Source organism: Plectrocnemia conspersa, unplaced genomic scaffold (assembly GCF_051122295.1).
Source record: "Plectrocnemia conspersa isolate PC_06_02 unplaced genomic scaffold, ASM5112229v1 ptg000003l, whole genome shotgun sequence".
NCBI lineage: Eukaryota > Metazoa > Arthropoda > Insecta > Trichoptera > Polycentropodidae > Plectrocnemia > Plectrocnemia conspersa.
In genome coordinates, this window is record NW_028277167.1 from 22,380,291 (window position 1) to 22,407,095 (window position 26,805).

At 29.4% G+C, this 26,805-nt stretch overlaps 2 protein-coding genes across 6 annotated transcripts in view; both read right to left on the reverse strand.

The window, feature by feature from the left end:
* Window positions 1-826: 826 nt before the first annotated feature.
* ND-B14 (NADH dehydrogenase (ubiquinone) B14 subunit) lies at window positions 827-1,744 on the reverse strand. The gene is made up of 3 exons (XM_088183423.1): window positions 1,554-1,744; window positions 1,123-1,238; window positions 827-1,060 (listed from the first exon to the last, which is right to left on the reverse strand). The coding sequence occupies exons 1-3, from the start codon at window positions 1,675-1,677 to the stop codon at window positions 932-934; spliced, it is 369 nt and encodes a 122-aa protein (XP_088039549.1). The 5' UTR covers window positions 1,678-1,744; the 3' UTR covers window positions 827-931.
* A 2,757-nt stretch (window positions 1,745-4,501) lies between these two features.
* Window positions 4,502-26,805, reverse strand: part of Eip63F-1 (Ecdysone-induced protein 63F 1) — a 93,696-nt gene continuing 71,392 nt past the window's right edge. For 4 of the 5 annotated variants that reach the window (XM_088183426.1, XM_088183425.1, XM_088183424.1 and 1 more), the window contains exons 3-7: window positions 26,192-26,291; window positions 17,819-17,962; window positions 6,595-6,724; window positions 4,866-5,014; window positions 4,502-4,758 (exon numbers count right to left, since the gene is read on the reverse strand). In XM_088183426.1, the coding sequence (XP_088039552.1) occupies window positions 4,736-4,758; window positions 4,866-5,014; window positions 6,595-6,724; window positions 17,819-17,962; window positions 26,192-26,291 (546 nt within the window). In that variant the 3' untranslated portion in view covers window positions 4,502-4,735. Of the gene's footprint in view, window positions 4,759-4,865; window positions 5,015-6,594; window positions 6,725-17,818; window positions 17,963-22,372; window positions 23,010-26,191; window positions 26,292-26,805 lie in introns of those variants that run through there. The other variant, XM_088183428.1, reaches the window with a different exon arrangement.

The window sequence follows — 26,805 nt, forward strand, 5'->3', positions numbered from 1 at the left end:
ATTTATATTTTTAAACCCAAAATACAAGACAACATTTCACCGCAAGATAACCACCTTACGGGTGTGCGATTTAGCAGATATGTGAATTTAAATAAATACTTTGTTCCAAAAAACGAATTGTTTGTGCATTTACGTTATTTATTTTTCTTCGAAAAGGATTGGTGGTAGAGAGTTATTCATAAGGTATTCGCATCTAATCTGTCCAACAGTAGTGCACAATTTGTTTTATGAAACAATTATTTTATATTTTGATTATTTAAATTGTCCTTACATATTCATAAAAAAACGATTTCTGGCAGTGTAATATTTGACATTGCCAGAAGTCTAATTTGATCCAAAAAGGTCATAGCAAATAATTAGGAATCTTGTTTCTCATCATGCTCTTTATGCGTATAGAAGTGTTTTATACGTTTTTTGAAATCTGTGTTATTTGAGTAAAATTTAATGCTATATTTTTTTAATTAATAATGATTTGTCACTTTTTCTTAAATTGTAATATATATTTTTAAATAATTAATTTTATAGTATGTGTATAAGAAATTTGATGAAGAATTTTTCATTAGGAACATTTTATTTCAATTGAAGAAATAAATTAAAACGTGGGGAATTTGAGGGTAAAACCAAACACTGGTTTCCTTGTTTCATGACACAATATTTTTTCCTCATCTGTCAGTGCAACCTGTTATTATCATAAATGTTCATCTATCAAACTAAAATAAAATAATTTAATTTTAAAAATGTTTTCATTTCATGAATTTTACAAATTATTAAGTTTGCTTTAAAAACAACTATTAATAAGTTAATATTCTAAACACAAAACTATATATTTTTCAAATATAAATTTATTTATACAACATGTTTTATTAAATTATCTACAACAAAATGTGGTAATTAGCATTAAAATTAAAGATTGACGCCCAATCGCAGATAGTTAATCTGAACCACTGAAGAACTTGTTAAGAAATTCAGTAGGCTTGTGCTCGTGCGTTTCTTTCCAATAAGCCAAAAGGTGACATTCTTGCTTCCACTGCTTGGCTGTCTCTTTCAGTTCATTTTGACCCTTAAAAAACACAATTAAAACATTGCAATTGAAAAATAAATGAAAAAACAAAACAATAATACCTTTACAACTAGCATATCGATGACCCTAATGTCTTTCACGTGTTTGTGTTTGTAAAACTCTTCGCGAAGTTTTTCTCTCAGTTGTTGCTCGTTTTTAGGTATATGATAATCCATAGCTGTAAACAAAATTATATAATTATTGGCAATGTACACCAGCTTTATAAATATCGAACAATTAATATTATTGCCAAGTTATAAATATAGAACAATATTTAAATGTTAAAATGTCAACACAACACTAATTAACTATATTGAACCGATAACTAAACATAACCTCAAACTTGTTTGTTTATAAAAATACATCAGCAAACATTGCTTACGAACTATTCAGCTAAAAATTATTCAAATAAAGTTTAGTTTAGATAGTTAACATCGCATTTGTTGTACATCAAATATAAAAAGATAATGTTGATGACATAAGAGGAACGTACTTATGGCTGGGATTTGCCGATACCAAGCCTTATACAGGTTGATGACGCGCCTCCTGGCTTCATCATGATCCAATGACAAAATGGGGCGCACCGCCCGGGCCCCCACAGTGCGCGGTATAGACATTTCGAGACAGATGCGGAACAAGCTGATGACAGTTCTCGCTACTTCGGGTCGGGTATTCGAAGTAACGACCGACAAAGTGATACCACTACAAAATAACTTATTATTTTGATTTTAATATGTATATCTACTTGTAATTAAAGATTAAAAATATATTTTATTATTTATAAATATATTTTATTATTATTTCTTTTTCTTAGAAGAATTTTGTATTTTTAGAATTGAAATAAACAAAAAAGCGTTTAGGAAGACTCTAAATAATTAGTCTATCAGGCATTTTACAAAATAAAAATTAAAGGAAAATTATAAAAGGTAAAAAAGTTTCTGAAATAATATATTTTAATATTTTTAATACAATATTAAAACATATATAGCCTGAGTTTTCAGAAGCTGGAGGTATTTATTTACATTTTAGCGCTATATGTGTACTATGATAGAATATTCGCGGAGCAAGCAGATAATTCAACAATCATAAAAAAATCTTAGTCTAAAAAAATTTAATCTTAATCCAATTGATGAGCAATTATTCATAATTCATCAACATAACAGTCGGACTTTTAATCGCGTGATTCCATTTTCAAATAAATATTCCTGCCGTATAATAATTGTAAAATGTGACACTTCGGATGCCTTTGAAATTTTATTCGACTTTTGCTTCCGTTCACCACAATAAAAATAGTAGGTCACAAATATTCCCTAACCTCCACTTCCACACAGAGCAAGGAACCCCTCTCGGGCTAAATCCCAAACCCTTGAGGGGAAGGGCCCTCTCAGGCTGGCCGTCTGAGGTAGAGCGCAAGGCTCTACCTAGTAACGCAAGCAAGCCACAGGGCTCTCCCCCTACGGGGGTTCCGACGGCTAAAGGCTGCGGCTGAGGTAGCATAAACATCCCTCCGTATACCTGGGGGGTGGTGCTATTACTAAGATGATACGCAATGTATTTGCAATGCCGGTTAGCCAATGAGAGCCATCTACTTGAGCGCTCGGGAGAAAAACTAATATATCTCCAATAACTTACTTAGTACTACGGGGGGTAAGGAACCACTCACTAGGCCGTTACAAGCTGGGTGTCCGCCTGAAGGGTTGAACTCGTAGGAGCTTATTGCCGATAACAACAATGATGCACGCAATGCATTCCATATAGTTATATTTTAGGTCACAAATATATATATATATAACTATTTTACAAGTAAATTGTAATATTACAGATAAACGAATATCTTATCAAATATGTGTAAAAAAGTGGTTAGAGCATTGTTTATTTTTTTTACATAATCACATTGTTGACAATGAAATTAACTTAGAGATTTGCAAAATATTTGCAAAAGAAATTTTTTGAAAATTTTGTCAATATTCAAAATAGTGATTTTCTACGGTGACGTTTCGTTGCTGACAGTTGGCCGCTTTTTTACCTTTTCGTTGTTACCTTTTCTCTATACCCGATGCAAGCGGACCGTGACTAATTGCTGCCTCTTCTAAACCGTTTAATTGCTTTGGATTTTCCCAACTGCTATTGTCTCTAGCGACATCTCAGGTAGGAAGTCAGGCTGAGCATCGGTTAGCACACATAGCCTTGATTTGCAATTTGGCTAGATACATGTAGTTGCTAATATGTAGAAACTCCTGCTTCTTATGTAAGTACGAATAAATAACAGTTTATCCTATGACGTAGCTTATGACCTTCTTAACTTTTTGTACTACACTTGCGAGTAATAATCTGATGACTTAATTAGTGTGGTCATAAATAAAATGATTTATTCTTATACCAAATGATACATGCTTAGATTAACTACAGTATATACAAAGTTTTAGTTCAATTATACGAAATAAAATTACTTTTTTATAATCTCTATGTAAATGTTTGCTTAAGGTTTTTATATTTGGATGATTATTAATCTACACGATTTAAGAAAATATTCCACTTAATCTAGAATTCATATCTTAAAAAATAATTTCAGATATTCTCTTCTATAATAGGTACATATTGAAACATCTTCATAAGAGTTATTTGATTTTTTATTCAACAATAATTATTATTACAAACAATAATTTTTGAGTTGTAAATTAAAGTTAAGAAAATAACAATTTCATTGGACACAATATTCATTGTTCTCAAAATATATAATATGTTTTACATAATCAATTTACAATGATTACATATAGTTATTTCGTTTTTTTACATTATTACTCAAAAACCTCTAATCTCGCTTGACTAGATAATTTACAATAATATTATACAATAAAATATTATTTATATTTAACAAAATATTAGTCACGTTATGTATCAACAGCCATATAAATATTGTTCTTTTTTTTCAATAATGTATTTAAATTCTCTATGCTGTACATAAAAGTTGAAATTTAATTAAAGTTAATTAGTTTATAAATATGATTATAATACCATTTTATAACAGGGTTGCCATATTACAAACAATCAAAGATAGAACAGGGCCTGCCTTTTCTAAATTATTAATATAGCATAAGTAGTAACAGTATATAGCATAACGTTTAGTATGTCATTATAATTCTACAGATATTAAATATTAAAAAAATATACACATGACAACCCCTAAGTAAGTATAAAATGTAAATTTACAATTTCAGTACTATAACATTTTTTTATTGATTCAATGAAGCACATTTCTTTATTTTTATGTATTTTTTTATTATTGTTTATGTTGATATTTTCATTATAATGTAAATATTTAAAAATATGATATTAAATATAATATAATCTATTATGCATTTATATTATAGTATTATATAAATAAAACATTTCCTCGTGGTTATTAACTAGGCATTAGAATTATATTAATAAAAAATATTGTGCAATATATAAATTTATTATGCTGTTGTTTTAATTTTAAAGTAACGAAATGTAATTGGGAAAACTTCATACAAAAATATAATGCGTATAAAATTATTTAGTTTTTACATTAAATCAAATTATTTTATGGTTTCTTCTTCTTGAAATAAAACGATAAAATTCTCCTCTATCAGGTTTTAATGTTAATTGTCCCACGACGATTCGTCTTGATTTTTCTTGTTCGTCCGTTGAGATTTACAAAAGCAATCTTACGAATTCTGAAAAAAAAATTGGTTCATTATTAAAAAAGGAGAGGAATTTAAATTATGTATATTGAAACAACTTAAAATAGTGTTATTTTATTTAATATTTAATAAAATAATACCTTCATAGTTAATTTTTCCATCCTTATCTATATCCCCAAGTGCCAATACTTGTGACAATTGAGCGTCAGTCACTGGTTCGCCTATCATATCTAATGCACTACGAAGTTCATCTTTTGTTATGTATCCATTACAATCACGATCAAAAACCCTGAAAATATAAAATAAAAATAGATTAAAAAAATATTTTTATTACAAATCTGACCATCAAAAGTTCAACTCGATATTCGAGACGACTTGTAAAGTATGTGACAAATTTTAAAACTTTTATAAAAATAATAAATAATGTTTTTTTTATAATCAGTAAAATATTATTGGCATCATCAAAGTATGATAGAATAATAAATGTTTTAGTATAGAAGATTCGATTATTGTAAACTACAGATAAACGGAGAATTTATAAAATTATTTGATATAAAAAATTTGTTAATTATTAAATTAATAAGTTTTAAATTGAAATCGACTATAGTATAAGCTTATTTATTATACTAAGACTAAGCTTCTTGAATTAAAGCATAACATTCAAAATTTGTAAAGCTTTAGAAATATTATGAAAATTTTTCGAAATGCAAAAACACTTTTTCTATATTTGTATTATAAAATCTACAAACTATACTACATAACTTTAAAACTAAAAAAATACTGCTAGGAATGTATCAAAATTATTGTATTAAAACATACATATGATTTTTATTTTTTGTTGTTATATATTTTTAATTAATATTACATAGCTTAACAAATTTTTGTGTTATTACATTTCTAAAAAAACATTTCAATCTGTTTTTTAAGAAACTCGAAATCGAAAATCATTTTTTCAAAAGTCGGTTAGTCATAGCGTGAGAAAGGGGGGGGGGGGGAAAGGCGATTTTTTTTATAGGCAAAAACTAGGCAGTACTGATAACATTGACGTGACTGCGGCGTATAGCAACACATTCTTTGGTGAAGCTCGACGACGACCGGCGGCGCCTCATCCGCCGATCTCTCGTATCACACAATTTCTAACATATTATAACTAATATGTATATTAATTTAATAAATACTGCTGCAGCTGCGTAATCTGTGTATAATTGCGACCCGTCATTTACACATACTAATGACATTTAAAAGATCGAACACCTGATGTCTACTAAAAGTAACGAAAAATTTATTTGATATAAAATATTTTACATAAAATGTACAACATCAAGTATATTTGTATTAAATAGTGTATCAATTTTTTAACATATCTATAAAAATATACTGTAACTAATATAAAACGTTTATTTGACTATGATAAATAAATTTACAAAGATTTCTTATCAATTTAATGTTTATAGTTTGATATGTTTCATGCAATGTAATTAAAATAAACATTGCTATATATAATAGAAAGAAAACTAAAAACATTTTATAATTTATATAAGAGTAAGAAAAACCAACGAATTATAGACTAATTAAGATATATAATATTTTAAAATAGGTGCTTCTGTCTTTGAAGCAGTTGTGCTAACATTATAATTAAATTTGAGTTTGTTTTTATCATAGGCTCTGATGCTCGAGATAATTGGGTAAGCTTAATGTTTTTATAATATATATATATTACTGTGAAAATGTCAATATTCTACAACCACTGGTTTATTAATACATAATACAATATACAATGGTCTAAAAATATCAGACTTCATGCAATAAAAATATTGGAAATTAGCTTTAACAAAGGCAACTACAATAAATCTATAATAAGAGTCATACCTAAAGGCAGCGAGAAGATCTCTCGTGATCTCATCCTCAGTGTCTCCAGTTTCTCCGCTGATAGCTCCCTGCAATGCTTGTATTTTGCTAACCCACTGAAGAAACTCTGCCTCGTCGATTAGGCCGTTACCTGGAGAGCAAAGCAAACACGCCGTTTATTAAACATATAGTGTTACGTAAACACGCTAGGTAAAACCTAAGCACTAAAACGCCTTCGAACACAATTCTCAAGTTACATAAGGTCCGCTTTAGCGCGCAAGGTCGAGGCACCGCGGAATAATTATGGATAATATAAAGAGGGGGCGCTTAATTGCTTTCCGCCCCGGGCGAAATCGGTGACCCGCGATGATGATTATGATCAACGTTATATATGTATGTACCCAAGGTATAGGGAGCTGCAACAGTCGGGTTTCTGCGCTGGAGCCGTGCCAAAAATATGTTTTGTGTTTTTGATTTATTCTAGCAGCAGCCGTGACCTCAGAGTTTTGCTCTTTTCTGACTGTTGGGAGCACGAGGATCGATCCGGGGCGAGTTCCTTTGTCCCGAGAGACTATGCACATCCGCAAATCTTCCGCGCTCCGATGCCCACGGATGCAATTATTAACGTACCGATGTGTGTTGTGCGGGTAAATAGAGGTCTAGTGAAGATGTAGGTTATAACTGGCTGACAAAGAGCACAATAAATAATTCATCGATAGCACTAAAGATTGCGCATCTATTATTGCAAATATACATTAGTGCAAAATAAAATATTGAAAATAAGTAAAACGTTAAAATACGCTAGATTCACAGATGCATTCAGAGCAGGTAGTGATAGAAACGATAAAATTTCATTACTGATTCTATAAATTGCGATTAATTAACATTCCTTTCTGACTTTCTCATACATTTGCCAGTCAATATTTTTTTTGCAAGGATCATTAGCTAAAGATTAAATATATTCATAATACTTTGGCGAGGATTTATTCGACCGCTAAGTCAAAAGAGACTCGATTTTAGTCAATGTAAATGTTATATATCATACAATAAGATAGAAAATGACCATTAATTAAACATGCATTCAATATTGAGCTACTCTTCAATTCACAATTGAAAGGGTTAACTCGTGTTATTTAATCATAAAATTCGATACTCATAAAGAATTTTATGCGTCTCAAAAAAAATCGGTTCTTCATTAAAATTGGACACCACCGTGGGAAACTTTTAACAGCTTAAGTCACAAGGTACACGCTATAAATCATAAAATATTAAAATATATGTCGCCTATATTCAAAAAAATTTGACACACTTCAGGCTGTCTCACTGAAAAGCGGCGGAAATCAAAATCTCCCATGGATTTAAATATGGGAACGTGGGCAACTAATAGTGAAAATGGATTTGTAGTTCATCAGTAAACATTTTCAATGAAAAATAAACATTCACTGTAACAAATATAATCATTAATAATAAGTATGGAAATGTATATTTATGGAAAAGGGTTTAAACATTAAATGGACATTTCGTAATCGTCAGTTTGCTTTTCATAGACGTTTTAAAGCGGCATATAATTTAACTAGCACCTATCACTTAAAATATATTTTCGCTAGTAGAAATATATATCTATTGATAAAAATGTATTTGCACTTCACTAGTGAAAATATAACTTCACTGAAAATACACATTTATTTATCGCATGTAAATATATAATGATATAGAAAAGTTGAAATCATATAATTTCACTAGAACCTGTCAGATAAATTATATTTTTGCTTATAAAAATATATCTATTGGTGAAAATGTATTCCAATATGATTTCACTGAAATAACATACTGTGAATGATATTTTCGGGATATATTCGAGAAGTTTTTTTGAAGGTTACCTGATAATTTATGGTTCAAAATTTCAGTTTTTTTAGGATAGGGGAGAATCGCTTTTTTAATATTTCGATTTCATTAAGATTCATTAAATGGTAGCAATTTTCTAGGCAAATTCAAGGAAGGGAATGGCCCTACCTGACCTCCCCCCTCAAAAATATACATATATATTAAAAAAGGATCAATAAATTGCTTACAAGTCGTTGCAATGTGTTTTAGCAGGTACACAATTATGCCCTACTGACAGTTTGTCAAATCTCCAGCTGTTTGAAAAATTATCTTTATTCAAGAAAATAAATAAAAAGAGTTATAGGTAATCAAATATCCAATGTCCTAAATTATTGCATTAGCCTGATACTCGAGAGTAGGAAAGAGCCGCTGAAAATGACACGACACTTCCTTTCGGAATTCACTTCTATCAGGATTTTCTTGATAAAAACTTGATTTTTCTTCTACTTTATTCCTGACTTGGGATACAATATAGTTTTTACTATTTTTATATTTTGTTGTCTTTCGCAAAAAATTAAAATTTATCTAAAAAATAAATTTGTTTTTTCGCTATGTTATAAACTTGTATGAAAAGTATTTTTTCTCTACGCGTTGACAAAAACAAAATATAGGAACAATTAATTAAACTATATTTTGCTTTGCTCGTAATATTGTGAAAAAAAAGTTGTTGCTAAAATAAGTATTCACCTCACAAGTAAATTCATGTGTCATTGCGAAACTGTTCTTGTCGTGAAGAAGGCAATGTTGTAGAAATCCTTAGGATTCAATGTTACTTTGGAAATTAACTCATACAGGCTTTCACGTTACCTCAATCCCATGTGTGTTCAATGCTTTCACAATTATTTGTGTTCTATTGCACAGTTTTATTAGATTTAAACTTCTAAGCAGCATAAAAAGACGTTATAACTTTAGTTAAAAAATGTATTTCATTGACTTTTACATTAGTATTGCTCGTTTTGAAGCTTTTTGTTGTAGATACTAAGATATGTATTTAATTTACGTTAAGAAACTTTCCCTCGACATATATGACTATACTGCTTATTTTTGTCTGTCTTTCTTCAACTATCATATCACATATCTACTGAACCACTTCAGACAGTTAGTGTTTTTAAATCACATTATAGCAGCTTACTGTACATTTAACATTTTAATCAACATTATTATTTTAATTTTTAAAACACATTCGGGCCTATTCCTTCACTCACGCTTGAAATTGCCGACTTGCGGTTATTCTCCGCACTCTACGCCTATTTGCTTCTAGGGTTTATGCTAACGGTGGCTAATAATTCTAATTAGCGGCGAACTACGGAAAATTTATGACAGTTGTTAATTGTAGCCGACCTCGGAAGCTCGTTTTCCACGAGCCCGCCTCATAATTTGTCTTCGAAGTTCGTCATTAAAGTAATTGGCTTTGCGAACCTTTCGACGTAGATATTTTTTTCAAATTGCCCAAAGCAAAAGGCGTAAGATTGTTAGGCTCGTAAATTTTATCGCGCTGACACTATAAAAGTGGCGGGGTAAAAGGCTTAGGGTCGTAAAGCTGTAGTGGGTGGAAACCCGGGGTACTACCCTTCCGCGATCGCTTGATTAATAAACGCCTTAATTAGCATCAAAGCCTGAATGGCTAGACACGCTCCGATGTCCATTAATCAAAATTCAATTGAAATTTCCAACGAGACGCAGGACAAGCTCAAAGCTCCCCTAGGTACTATAGTGGTGCGGTATATTGTACCTATACCAAATGCAATATTATGGTATACAACAAAATTGAATTTCATTTATTATAAATACTATTCAAAAGAAAATTTGAAGTATCAAAGTAGATAATATGTTTCTAAATATGATTTATGAGCGAAAATATACGAAATATGAGGGTCAGTTAAAATGTTGATTTCTCAATAATAAATACTAACAGTAATCATATTTTTCACTGCAAAATTCTATCGAGAATTGAATGTGAATGCATTTCGTATAAACACACAGTTTCTATTAGATATCGCAACTACATTTTATTTTAATTATATACCAATCCATTAAGTAGAAATGGATATTTCTGACGTCTGCAATGAAAATGGAAAAAAATGAGATTGTACAGCAGTTAAAAGAATGAGGCGTGTCAAAGAAATTGCAAACTGGGCTAACCTCGGCTGAAAGCTTTTTTCCCTGACTGTTTGCTTTACTTACGGATTGAAAAATATTGTTAAAGAGAATTCGTGTGGCTTTGAATAGAGTCTAATTAACTGAGAATAGAAGTTTAATGTGTTATACAATAATTTTATCGTTCACTACAGCTCTCGGGAGAAAAAACTCTGACGTTTCAATTAAGAGCTTGTCTTTCTTTAAGGTACTGGAATTTCCACTCTTATTTCAACTTGAGAGGAATTCTAAAAAAAATGTTTCACTTAGAGAGATTAAAAATAAAAAGCAGATATTTTTTATATCTATCACAATCACTATATCTCTGGTTAAATAATACATACGTACATAATTTTATTATTGAAATTGAAATAATATCTTATCTTTATTTCTGTATAATAAGTTATATAATATGAGCATTCAAAGAGTACTGTATTTATAGAAAACCTCTCAATTATAAAAACAGTTAAACCATTTACTTATAGACAGATATGTTTTAGCATTAGCCATTAATACACTCCGCAAAAAAATAAATCAATTCACCAATTAAAATTATCTCCACTTAATTTTTGCAATTTTAGATTTAAATGATGATTTTCTTAATGAAATATCAGCATTAGAAATGTACATATTTTTTTCGATTATCTTTAGAATTTAGCTATACTTTTTTTATAATATTTAAGATTGTGTATATAAACTTAGGTTCATATTTATATTTAATAGGCTAATAAACCAGATACGCTTTTTTATATTTAATGGATCAATGGTTAAAGTATCGTCGTCGTGATCTCGTTTATATTATCTGGATTTCAATAACCGTAAATATAAGCCAAAATAGCACACAATATAAACTAAACTTTAACTTGATAAGTTAAGTCTTATCAAATTTTCACTAGACGATCGTCAATTACTTCATTTGCTCGTTGATTATCGGAGCATCTACATAATATACTTCACCCGACACCCTTGAATAAAATCAGCTCTAGCGATACCACAACAATAAATAAGCTTTATCCAAGTACGACTTTGCACGCGAGACCTAATGATTAAACCCTTTTTCTCGCCAGAGAAAACCGTTACAATACCAAAAAGTGAAAGAAAATCACGATACACCACGCAATTACGCTCCCCTTAAATTATACACTGAATTGCGTTTTTCTTTTTTTCCCCCTCGATTTTAAGGTTAGAGGCATACTAATTCGTGATTACGTCTTAATTTATAGAATTGCGAATCGGATAAAATATAAAGAACTCGAGGGGCATTCTCACGACCATTTCGAACAAGCAAAAACACGTCTCGAAAATAAGGCTACATAACAATGGAAAAGAGATTTCGTAACCAAATAATTAGGTTAATAATTGGAAATATTTTATAGACGTCCAGAAGCGTTATTCACACGCTAAAAACTAGTATTTGTTTGGAAAAGAAGCGCGATAGAAAATATTTTTGCACATAATACTATTGTCCTTCTAGCCTTAGGTTACCGATCGCCGAAGTAGCTATCGATTAGACAGTAATGCACTGCGCTGAAAAAACTTTCGATGGCTATAAATATATCGCTGATATGTAAATATAATAAAATAATTATTTATCACATATTAAAAGTTTATGTATACAATTTTAAAATCAATTCCATTGAATTGTTTTTTAATAATAGTAAATAAATCCGGTGAACAATAGAGCTTTCCCATGATAATGTTTCTGCATTTACCGACCTCACTAAAAGCACATTATTTAACAATATATAACCACCAGCATATATTTCTCTCGTTTCAAACAAATCCGCTTAAGCTGCTTTGCAACTCAAAAAAAGTTTCTCAAATCAAATTCACCCTTTCGATATGAACATTTTTTTTGCACACACATGTTCGAGATCAAGATTATGAACACAATGTGAAAAAATAATTCACAAAGAAGCAGAAAAGCATAAAGGTTCTTGGCAGAAGCTCTGTGTCGAACCATTGCTTGGCTACATTGAATAATAAAATAATGAGTTTCCAGCGTTGTAAAAGTGAGTTCTGCACGAAACCTTATCGGGTTCTGCCTCGTAAAATTAGTTTATCGGCTTAACGATAACCGGCCAAACTGCTGAAGGAAAAAGCTCGACGCGTGCGAGCTTTCGGTTTTGTACTGCAGAGTGTTAAAATTTTCGTTCCAGTCGTAAACTTCGGATTCGTCAAAAGCTCGTGTAGCGCGTTCCGAAAGATTTGTGCTCGTTTTTAGGGTTTATGGCGCGTTTTGAACCGCGTCGTGAAACTTTATTAGCCGACCGGGTTGCACATTAGATGTTGTTATGCGAGCGATAAAAAAGTTAAGTGACTACAGCTTTGCTGGATATGTTTAAATAATTTAGAGTTTTTTTCCAGGTAAGCTTTCCAGTTTCGAGATATTTAGGCGTACTATATGAATCGTATTTTTTAATATTAATAACAAACATAATGATCGAAATATTAAACATTTTATCATTAATATACATACATACATATATATATATATATATATATATATATATATATATATATATATATATATATATATATATATATATATATATATATATATATATATATATATATATATATATATATATATATATATATATATATATATATATATATATATATCTATATATATATGTGGTTGAATGCGTTTTCGCGGAGAAATATTTGGTTAATATTTCTAGGAGTCGGATTACTCCGCGTACTTTTTTGATTCCGTGTGGAATCATGGTCCCTACGTTTCGGCCAGATTCGCCCGGCCATCCTCAGGGGAAAATTGAGAATATGAACATCCGGTGTGGGCAAAGCCCAGCATGTGGTTGTTCAGATCTGTCCTTCGTATCGCGTTATATATATATATATATATATATATATATATATATATATATATATATATATATATATATATATATATATATATGTATATATATATATATATATATGTATATGTATATATATATATATATATATATATATATATATATATATATATATATATATATATATATATATATGTATATATATATATATATATATATATATATATATATATATATATATATATATATTGTATATATATATATACTTTTTTAGATTTTGACAGAAAAATTGTAGTTAATTCTTAAATCAGAGTTGAATTATTCTGTTTAAAATTACGTAGATGTATTTGAACAAATACTTTAGTTCATTAAAACATATTTCATTAAAAATAGCTAATGATATTTTAAGGGCATCAGAAAATCGCAAAAAATTGTACTTTTTTTTTAATTTAATAAAAATTCCGAGAAAGTATGCAATTTTTTAAACATCTGTCATTAACACCTTCGGAAAGGTTTCTTATCTGAGTGTCTTTTTTATTATTTAAGCAAATTTATTTTATATATTAAAAAATGCTTTATAAAATTTATCGAGAAATGAGAATTCTTTATTTGCTATTTTTCTCGAGAAATAATTCTCGATAAAAAACACTAGTAATGAGTGTGAGATACATGGATGGCATTTGGGGAGGGCAGATGGGAGCATTTGTAAAATGCGTGTTATTTGAATAGTAATTCGAAAAAATAAGTTTCATCAGCATCTTGTAATTATAACAATGAACAACTATTGCGTCTATATATATATATATTCCAGTATATGATTCAATATATTATTATATATTTAACTCTCAAATATGAACTTTATGTGACATTTTCCAGCAAGAAAAGTTTCAATTGAGTTATAATTTACGACTACGTATTGAGAATGTTTTTTAAATATTATAATTTCATCGTTAAGTTCGAAAATTATATCAAACTTTTTAATGAACAATATTCACAGCTTATTTTATGGAATTTTGCTTTTGCGCACTTTTACACTATAATAACACGGCATATAAATAAACCATTCCTAGGACGATTAATTTTTATTGCACATATTAAATCAAGCACGCAAGGACTGAAAATGTCCCGGCATTTTTATTTTTGACCTTCACGTGTTTTGACCAATTTTGGAAAAGAAGAAAATATTAAATTAAAAAAAATATACGCCATGATGAATATTACATCATAAAATAGGACCAGGTAATCCGAATAGCCATTTTCCGCGGAAATCAGATTACTGTACGCCAGAGATAGTCAACTGTCGGTTTTATTTAATTATAAAACAGAGGACAAAGTGAATTTGCGGATGGCGTCGCATGAATTTTCGTTGCGTTGAAAGTTTTTACTTGAATAGTTCACTATAGCTTATAACATAAAAAGGCGAGGTTCAAATGTCACATCATTAACCTTTCTTTATTATGTTACGTGTATGTATAAAATATTTTGTAACATAAGGAGGCAGTGAAGCAATTTGTCATTGACGTACTATTAATCGCCCATGGAACTTATGTTTTAGTTTGAAATCATATATATATATATATATATTTTAACCTTATCTATAATGTATTATTTTTATATCTTAGTCTAAAATTTAGCAAGGATAACATTAATCTGTTGTTCAAATATGCAAAACAGAAATTACGAAGGTTAATGTCTTTATACATAATCCCATGGAAAACTGATACAATTAAACATTTAAAAATTAAATATTATGTATATATTGGTATATTATGTGGCAAATAAACTATAATATTTATTATCTAAATATAAATATATTTTTACATATTATTTGTAAATACATTTCAACACCCAACAAATTTCTTCCACGTTTCCGATTGATTTTCTTTCAGCGTTTTTTACCTGCTTTTCTAGCAAAATATTCTATAGGTGAAAAAGAGGAAAAACCCCGCGATTGGATTGAGTATCACGACAAAAACTACTTTCATTTCGGCCGTCATGAAATCCTTGAGCCGAGGAAAAATCAATCAAAACGCGGAAAAACACCGAAAGACCCCTTGTTTTTTCCAACTTTGCATATTATTGTTTTGGTCGAAAGTAACGCTCGGTAGATTAATTTTCCAGATATCCGTTCGTGGAAAGCACGATTTTCGACACGTGCTTAATGCGATTCGATTGCACACGACTGACCTCGTTCTATAGTTCTTGGTCGGTGTAAAATAGGGCCTTGATAAGCCGATTACGGGTTATCATTAATGCATTTTCTGTCAGCGACCGTTTTGCATTTTACATGTTATATTAATATATTGACTATTTATTTTTAAGATATTAACTAAAAAACTCAATAATATATTGTTTATTATTTTTTGCTGACTAAAATTCGACAAGGATATTTATTTGGTTTTATATATTAGATGGAAATATAAATAGGATATATAGAAATCTAAAATCAAATCTTTATCTGAGATATTTTATAAAAGAATATTAGAATGATCCTTCTTCCTTCATAAAATGTTATTATTTTTTACAAATAGTAGGCAACTACTATTTTTTAGTATAAATTACACGGTTAGCTTACATAAAAAAATACTATAGTGATTTTATAATTACCTTATACGATGCTAATAATTAGCAATGGATTTTTAGAGATTTTTTAGAGCATTGAAATGCTATTTAGTGATGATGTAGTGAATCTATATTATGAAAATTTTGTTTGTACTTTTACAACAATATACATTTTTGATTATATAAATCACCAGTGATAGAAATTATACATATCACAAAAAATTCCACACATACGACAATCATCGAAAAATATCTTGGGGCTTAAATGGGATTCGAACCCACGACTTTCAACTTAATAATCATGACTCATATCATTACGCTATTGTACTGGTTATTAGCAACTATAGTTTTGCTCCTTATGCACGACCTAACACGGTTTTATTTTAATTATTCATCATAATAGGTGTATTGTAATAATACCATATTTTAATTTTTACAATCGTGACGCATTATAACCTGTTATTAAGATTTGAGAACCCTAGGGGTGATGACTTCGTAGCCAGTGAGACGCTTGGTGAAATCTAGTTAAGGTTTTATTAGACTATGTTACAACTGCGACAGACGATAAATGGCGAGATGTTTTCTTCGAGTGGTGGTGGAGAAGCTGGCGCAGGGATGATGTCCATGGGAGGTCCTTATTAGTATTAATAGGATGATCTCTCTCTGCTACAGTGGTGCATGTATGAAGGATTCCCTATCGGGATGTATGCATCCATGACAGTATGTTGTCCGCGGGCGTCTGCTGGTCTCTTCGAGTGGTCGCTTGTAACTACCTTCTCCTCATTGAAGTCTAGGGCTGCAAAGCTTGCTAACCAATCACAATTATGCAGCGATAGATGTACTCATTTATTAGAACAGCAAAACGTATATGCTTTTAAAAAGCGAGGTTTGCATGATGGGCATTATCCAAGGTCGTATACTGCAACGGGAATCTTGTGGATCCGGTGATTTATTATATACGTGACCGTTTTGCAACAATGCACTGGAGAATCCTTGCGTGTTATTTAGGATTTTTTCAATCCTTTACGCTATTGTCTTGTTTCCTCGTTGATGGATGATTATTTTGGTCACAGAAAATTAGCACGAGTCTTGAGAATAAGACCCTTTACAATTGTGGGCATCTGTGTGGTTTATTGTTTCCCGTGGTCGTTTCACAACAAAGCAATATTCTTTCAATGACGGATAATATTTACAGTAAGAACACTTGCGTGATATTTTTTTGGTCGTAACGAGGGCTTTTGTGTGTTTTTTTATATTTTTTTAAAATTTTTAAATGAATAATTTTTTGTGTAATATCATATAATATTTTTAAATAGAGACGTATATTTAAAACCTTGCAAATAATTTATATTAAAGAATATCTAATTAAATTTTTTAAAGTATATAACTATATTAATAATTAAAACTAGAAAAGTATGAACCTAAATTATGTTTTAATTTAAATTAAAATCTCTACATTATTAATAATAATAAAAAATATAGAACACGTAAAATCTATTGTTTAAGATGGCTATACGAGAGGCAAAGAACCGGAGCTCGCTGGCACGTAGCTAGCGTCGCTGTTTCGAGCAATTTTTAATATCTCTTAAGTCTGCCGAGAAAGTCTTGAAAAATCACCATTCCGAGTCGTATTCGCCTTTAATATTCTGTCGTCGGAGGTGCTTACATAACCGAAAATGAGACGACAGAACCCCCTGCTGCCTACTTTCGCTAATGTGTACAAAACCGCAATTTCGGGACCCGGGATTAAATTGTCTCGTGAACGGATATTGTGTGCGTAAGGGGTTTCTCTTTACCCTCTTTCGTTGGGTAATTACGATAGAGTATTGAGCAAAGAAAGAAACCTGCGCGACTCGCGTCCTTCATCAGATCTTGCAGGAGCTCGTCCTTGACCTCGATGCCGAGGTTCCTCAGCATAAACTGGAGCTCGCTGAATGTCACGTGTCCGTCGCTGTCCCTATCCAGCAGTCCGAATGCGGTGCGGAGGTCTGAAAAAATAAAAATAAAAATATTATGTAGATTAGGTATACATATAAATCTACCCGTGTATAACTAGCTCCTTATTACGTATTCAAAAAGCATAGAATGGTTCTTAAATATTTTTTTCCCACTCAGATTTAAGATATGTAAGTATATGTCCGTAGAATGATCTGAAGTTAGTCACAAATTAAATGCGTATAACAATATTTGATTATTTTAATATTATTTTTGCATATTGATGTTTGTAAAAATATGTAATGTTTGACATAGGCAGGTATAGAAATTTTATTTAAAATAGCAATTAATCTTAATAATATCCTGAATAAAAAATCTCATAATTTAAAAATATAATTTATTTTTTAAATTCAATCGCAACTATAACTCGCGAAAGCTCGGGTAGGAGGTCGGGCCTAGCCTCAATCCGCGCAAGTGAAAGCCCGATTAGGTATGATTTATAGTTATAGCATCTAATAAATCATTTATTAGTTGCATAAGTCTCAGGCTATATAAACATATTTTAATATATTTTTAAGATTTTGTGTTGTAAATAAATATATTTATTTTTGCTCAACTTATACTACTATGTCGTCCATAATAAGTCAGTAAAAACAAAGAGCAATTAAATTATTTAAATAGAATATAGAACACCCAGATTTAATAACAAATTAATGGCACACCGATGTATATTATTATTAAATATTACGAGTAAGTACTCTGGTTTCTCGAGAAATGAAAATTTTGATAAATAAAAAAAAAAATTTGTATAATAATATATAAGTAAGTGATTATAATAATTCAGTAAATGCTTGTTAAAGAGAATGTTCTTAAAATAATTATGAGTCGAGGTACGAAAGAGTTTCGGGTTTAGAAAAAATTGTCAATAACAGCTATTGCTAATTAATATTTTTCATATTTTGAATAAGATAAAGAAAAAAACGAGTTTTAAGTTCGCCGACAGAAAAAGTTTATGGCATAACTATCTAAAAGCCCCCATAAATTTTTGCAAACTGCCGATTCCTACGCGAAGCGGTATCTTCTTATCTGATTATCAATGTAATTCTTAGATTACTAAATCTATTAGAGTACAAAACATCTTTATTAAAAGCTTTCAAGAAAGCATGTATATTTTTAAACATCTGGGACAGACTCACCCCTTATGCAGTACATAGTATGAAAAATGTAGTGGTTGTAAAATATTACAAAATATTCGTACAAATTAAATTTAAGCATAAAAGGTTCTATAAAATTTTTGAAATCTTTCATTTTTCTCGAGAAGAAACACTAATTACATGGTATGTCATTGTTTACTTTAAAAAAGTCAGACAACGCTAAGTGTATTTTTTCTGATACTTGCATTACGTGTTACGGAAATAATTGTGACACAAATATAAACTAACGTAATTTAACAAGGACATGCAACTCAATTTAAAAAAACAATTCCAAAGAGTTTCGTGTACGAAATAATTTAAAACCAAAGAAAAAAAGTTGCCACATATGTATATACATATATAGAGTCGCTTCCAAAATTTGTTACAAAATCAACTAGACGTACTAAAACTGTGTTTATATAGTAGAATATATTTATGGCATTCTCTATTAATTCCACGTAATTCATAATTGGTTTTTGAGTCGATTAAAGAAGAGGGTAGGTGTGTTTTGTACTCAGTCAAGTTCAGTTAGCAGTAAATACAATACATTTACAATTTCAACCAGAAAATATAGTAAAAATATTTCGCGAAATCTCGTGTATTGGTGACTACGATAAAAACAATCTTAAATTCAAATACAAGCATAAAATGTCAAAGAAAATATTGCTAACAACATGTCAAAGGTTCCAGATCTTCAGTGAAATGTACTGAATTGAGAAAAACAATAAATTTAGTGATAATTTGACTCAAGCTGGCAAGAAATCGGAAGCATTTAAAACACAGTTGTACGTGTATTTAATTGATTTACTGAGGAGCTCATGTGTTTTAATCCATATGAATAAAAACGACAAAAGAAGTAAAGGTAAACATCTTAAGAATAATAAATACACAGAAAAATGCTGTTTTAAATTCTATTAAGCAAACTTAACCTAAATCCAAAGCATTCTGTTTCTATAATATACAAAAATATTTTAAATTTCAATTCGTGCAAGATTAGATGAAAACCTAAATAAATATGTTTTATATAATAAATAGACTAGCTGTCGGTTTCTCACTATCGCGAGGTACCGCAGCAACCAGATATATTATAATCGCTTATCGAATTAATCGTTCCGACGTTGTATAATATACAACATTGCATGTACAATTATTTTATTTGCCTTAAGTATAAAATAATTTTAAGTAAACTAGTTATTTATTGCCTTTTTTCTTCTCGAACTCATCGTAAATATTTACAAAATAAAGTCTCGAAGTTGGCGCTTAGTGTATTTTCTGAATTTTCTTTTGACATATGATTTACTTAATATGGAACGATGCCATGTCACGACAATGAGGCGTCATTTGATCAATTAGTAAATTTGGATCGTGTCAGACATCATCGGCCGATAGGAAACAAGCTTGTTAGCGTTCCAAACGGTGTTTCGAAGGTAACTGGCACAAAGCCAACTTATCTAGTTAAATATTGTATACGCACTATTTAAAATTATGTAATTGAAATTCATTGCAAATTTCCATTTTATTAAGACCTAATTAGATCACTGTCGTATGTTACGGTGTTTCTATATGGAATAAGGATGCGAAACCTGAACGAAATATATGAATTTAACGTTGTTCCGCAGAAGCCAAATTGCTTTTTCAATTGAATCGTCCCACTTGCGATGTTGTCAGGAATCATTTAGGAAAATATTTTTAAGATAATTTATTTAGGAAATAATTTTAAACAGCAAATACGTCTAATAATAACATATCAAATAAGTAAAATATTTGTAATACCATATATATTTTTAAACTACCACAAATATCAGCAAATTTTAATAAAAATGTTATACATAAATTTGTATAATTTAATCCAGTTGAGTTAATAAACTCTCAGAATTTAAGTGAAGAACTATAAAGCAAACAAACTTAGAAGAAATATATTATGCTGATGATAAATTTAGAACCACGAAATTATGCAATGAAATGCAGTTTGTTGTGAAGGCTTTGAAAACATATGACTTATATTATGCAAAAGGAGATTCAAGTTAATCCAAAAACATTCTGGAAAAAATAAAAAAACTATAGCTTTTAGTGAAACTCAAGAACAAGTAATAAATATCATATTTTTTGTCTTGAGTGTCTGAATGAGTAGTGATAAAATTTTAGTGATCCTAATTCTGGTCAAAAGTAAAAAATAAATGTGTAAGGAAAAATGATGATATAAAAGAAGTGTTCGCGAAAAGCCATTTTATATGATGGACGGAATAGCGTAGTCCGTAACGTTTCAGACCAATAACTATGAGGTTGCGAGTTCGTGTCTTGGCAGTGGCACTCGAATTTTTATTAAGAAAATGTGCTATTATTAAAAAAAGAAGAAAAAACCGACTCCAGCTGCAGTGACATATATTATTACATAAAGCAACAAAGAACCTACATACATATGAACTACTAATCTAAACCATAAATACACCAGCATTTATTCACTCAATATGTTTTTTAGAAGATGATTCATTTGTATTTAATGCAACAATGTTACATTTGAAAGCAAATTTGTGTTATGAATTACATTGATTCCTGGCAATGTACATTTAAAAACAGCTTTAACGCATAATTTGCAGGAATTTACCTAAGAAATAAGCGCTTCTCTCATGGACAATTTAATACTCTGATGGCTTAACAGGTGTGCCATACTTGCGTCATCTGTTAGTGTCCGGTGACACAACTCCTGCGCCACATAAATAAAACCAAATACAAAATATGTGTTGACAGATTAACCTATAAAATTGCAAGTAGAACAAAACAGAGACAAAGTTGGCCCTGCTTAAAACAATTAATTTCCACGCAACGATTCTGATACTTCAATATGTATCTTATGTGATAAATCTTAGAGATTACAATAAATTTTCATCTATTTTTAAAAATATCTCAAATTAAATTAGTTAACTAAAGAAAATAACCATAAATTAAGATATTCTATGTAACGTATGTATAACACGATTTTAATTATTAACCTTAAATTGATATAATATGTCATTAAAATTGATTAAATAAAAATAAACATAAATATATTATGTATTAAATGCTACAAAACTAATGTCTAATTATTGCTCAAATTAATTATCTCCAACAATACACTGTCAGTCGGAATGCCAAGTTTTTCTTTATTATTAACCATTTGACATTCAATTACCACGTGTAAACTGCCTGACAGTTAAGTAATTAATTAACTATGACTATATAATCTTTAAATTTATCTCTATATCTTACATAATATACGACAAAATTACTCACAAAAATCCGATCCCCTTCTGGAATTCCGCCTTTGAGAACTCATCCTTGACACTAGGCGCATTTAATAGCTCACGATATATTTTTTAATACTGGGAATTCGCACAAAATAACACTAAGAATTTCATTGCTCATTCACATTATAGATTCACTCGCGTATATTGCTTAATTTATTTTCACTTCGATATGTTAGCGATCTCACAGTACTTTTGAATCAAAGGAACTTTGCAAAGGACCTTTTCGAGACTCGGAAGGCTTCCACGGCTCATTAATCGCGACGGTTCGTTTTGCACAAAATAGATTTTTGTATATACACTAAGTTTTTGACCTTTTTGATTAATGTATCTGCGACAAGGGCCAGAGACTTACTGTTCGATATGAAGCGCGTTTTATTACAAGATAAGATTATATGTGTTGTTTTTTATTTTTTATTTCACACTGAACAAATATCATAAATATATACATATGACGTAGAAGATTTTGAGATGGAACGACTGATTAGTAAAGAAAGCAAATTTATTTAATTTTAAAAGTGTAGTATTAATAATTATTTGTCTAATTTAAAAATAAATTTTTAATATATAATAAAACAACGTACTCTTTTATCTGTCTAGTATTGAATACTGAGCACAACTGAGGTGACAAAGTATCGCATGTTGAATATTAATAACAAACTGAAAAACAAATATTTAACCAAAGAGTTAACTAACACAGATCCTATGTTGTGTAGATAATATTAAAATGTATGTCATACATATTTTTATATTAATATTTTCAAAGCTAAAAATATTTCTGTCACAGAAATTAACACTCTAAATAATTTATACAGATATGATTCATTAAAAAATATGTATTATAAAACATGCTAAATTTAAGTGCAAAAATACATAGTTAAAATAACAACCACTTCAAACCTATCTTTTAAAACACATTAACAAATATAATGCGAATTCTATACGGACTTATAAAATAAAATCTATATTAGTGGAAGCGCAATAAAAAAACGTTGTCATATGTAAGATATAAAATATTATTGTAAGATTTTAATTATATATTGCATAACTAATTTTAATACACAGAATCAATAATAGTATATAATCTAGATAGAAATGTATTTGAAAGGCAATATTGCTTACATTATCATTGCTTGACCATATGTCTCAAAATCGGTTTTAGATTTGGACAATAGCTTTCTGCGAAATAAACCTATGTTATATAGAAAAAAATACGTCTCAAGGTTTCATTCATACAAATAAAATTAAATCGGTTAATATGCGTAACATATTCTTGGAAGGTTTATCTTTAATAAATCATATATGTATATTTTAAATCGGAAATTAAAAATCGATTAACTATAAAAAATAGTTAAACGTAGTATGTGCGCAATAAAGGTAATCTTATGCAAACATACGACATAAAAGGCTATAAAGTCGTCTCAGTTTATCTGCCATACTTCAACGACCACATTATAGCGATCTTAGACATTATATTTCCACGTAAATATCTTTAAAGACACATACAAATAAAACATGCCAAGATAAAAACGCTTTTAACTAGGATTATACAAAAAAAATGCACACGTTGCTGTCTTAACAATGATAAGATTTTTATATTTTTCAGCACGCTTTATTTTCATTGTCCTGTTTAAATTTGTCAATTGGGATAAATATGTACATATGTTTAAGCACTATGTGAAAACATAGAAAAAAATATCACAAAAACAACTTTGTAACGCTAAATATGGAACATGATATACGTATATATGTTCACAAACTCATCTCTTATCTGCGTCAGATTAGTGTCATAAAAAGCAATGTAAAAAAATGTGTTGCTCTGAAGATATTTATGGCAAAGTGGTGCAATCTTTAAAGTAAATATTTTCAATGAATGGGTTTTTAAGTAGCGTTAAAATATATATAATTCATATTTATTTTAAATCGTTTAATGTATACGTAATCGTATACAGATATTTTGTAATATGTAATATTAAATCAAAATTAAAATCTTGGTTTTGGAGTCATTACGAAAAAATCATATAAAAATGCCACACAATTAAACAAACACATTAACACAGACACAAATGACTCATCCGGGGCATATGGACAATGATTTAATATAATTGATAATGCCCCACCGAAACGAGTATATATGACAAGATCAAGGACCAGAGCGGCTAATTCGTGATCATGGCTGGAAAATCGCAGTCGAAATATAGAAAGAAAGTAAATGAAAATTCTGGTCAAATTATATATAAATATTTTGGTTCCTATACATGTGCTTAAAAACAACAGTATTCAAGATGACAGCTTAGTTTTGTTTTTAAGTGCGATATGACGCTAAAATTTCCTTGTGGCACTATCATAACAGAATTTATTGTGGACACTATGCATAACATGTTTGAATGCCTCCTTTTAAAACACTAAGCAAATTGTGATAATATTAATTACGTATGAAGTGGACAGTAAAAATTAAAAAAAAAAAAAATATTGATCTCTTCTCATTTCTACAATAATTTATAAGCTACTTGCTTTCCCAGTTTATTTTAAAAGACACGGAAGTTCAACCCTATGCTCACCACCACTGGAGCTCACACCAAATTGACACAGACAACCCAATACGACAGGAACTCGAGCTACCGATTGTGAATTATCCATTTTGTATCTATATACAAATATCAATTTACTGTACAAATTATTATTATATTATTTCCATCGAAAAATTCTGAAGAGTATTATCGTCGGATGTCTTTTAAAAACAAGAGCGAACATTACGTTGCGTTTCTTAGATACCAGTATTATTTTCGTATTTCGCAAAGACAGGCGAAATTGCCAGATTTTCCACGTCGCGGATTTTCTGCGTTATCACGTGTCAATGTCAAATTCCACGTGTCTTGTAAATCGGATCCTTGAATACAGAGAAGACATAAATATTTCTACAACGTCGGAACCCGTCAATTTTTGGCGGATATAAAAGCGAACGTCGAATTTCACATACATATAAAGTACGATATATATAGGGTGGCCTAAAGTTACTGAAAGGTTGATAAAATACGACGAAGGTATGTATGTAACCGTCGATACAGAAAAAAAAATAATAATTACTAATATGTACAGTATACCAATAAGATAGATCAAGTCGGTTGAATAATATGTACAAGACATGAACCCTAAAGTTTTTTAATTTATCGGAATTACTGATAATTATATAAATATAATTCTGATCAATCATTATAGATTAAGTTTTCCTTGATTTTATAATCGTGTAGATGAATAGTTAAGCTAGGTCGTGCATAGTGAAACTTGTTAATTGTAAGCTGCATTAATAGTTAATAATTAATAAAATATATGTCACTGACTAAGTATGCTACCTCATTATTTAATTCATATTGCAACAACATATTTTTATTTGTTTTTATCTTATAATGATTCCTATCTGATAATATAATCTTTTTTTTATATGAGATATGAGCTTTAAAAAAAGCGTTTTTATAGCAAGTAGAAAAATCAAACCTAAATCATAGTTCTACATTTTATTGATCCAATTAATAAATATTTATATTTAATATATAATATTCTAATGTGGTAGAAGCAATATAAATCAAAATCAAGTATTTAATCCATTTTAATAAATAAATAATCATAAACAATATATATTTTATGAATATTATGTTGGTAAATTAAATAATTATTTGATAAAATGCAAGAATAATTAATTTCTTAAATATGTCTTAGCACAATCCATCTATATATTTTTTTTGATCCAAAACTACGGTAACTTATAGTAATAATTTATGTTAAAAAGTGAATGATTAATTTAAAATACCATTTAAACTAGCATCTGAAGGATCAGGAACTCTTGCAAGCTCTTCAGGCTCTGGTTGTGACGATGTGCCACTTTTTCTTTTTGATTTTTTGTCGTCATCCTAGAACAAAGAAACAATATCGTAAATATATATTTTTAATAACATGATTTATGATGATATAACATATAAATAAAGATGAAAGGCATAAGTGTTTATTTAATGACTTTTATTATTTTACAACGTTCTGATATTTATTTAGCAAAATAAAAAAATCTGCATATAATATTTTATGGGTTAATTTGTAAACACATGTGATCATTTAATTTTTTTAACGCAACGATATTTCGATTGAAGTTATGTTGTGTATTTATTTCTTTGATGTTATTTAAAAAAATCGATTTATTATGTATTAAAAATTTACATATCATACAATAAATAAATAATCTTATGATTTTGTATCGATAAAGAAAAAATTGTTATCAAATGTATTAAAAACACTGGATAGCATATCTGAGATAATCATTACAGACACGTATTATTCGCATTATGTTTTAAATTATAAAATACAAAGTAAAATCTAGAATATATTCACTAATATTTAACATAACATCTGTATAAAATAAATTAGGCTAAT

Excerpts from the sequence above, each read along its gene's own strand:
- ND-B14 (XM_088183423.1), bottom strand. The coding sequence starts at position 1,677 with ATGTCTATACCGCGCACTGTGGGGGCCCGGGCGGTGCGCCCCATTTTG. Across the intron at positions 1,239-1,553 it reads TCGGCAAATCCCAGCCATAA|CTATGGATTATCATATACCT; the intron begins GTACGTTCCTCT and ends TTTTGTTTACAG. Across the intron at positions 1,061-1,122 it reads TCGATATGCTAGTTGTAAAG|GGTCAAAATGAACTGAAAGA; the intron begins GTATTATTGTTT and ends GTGTTTTTTAAG.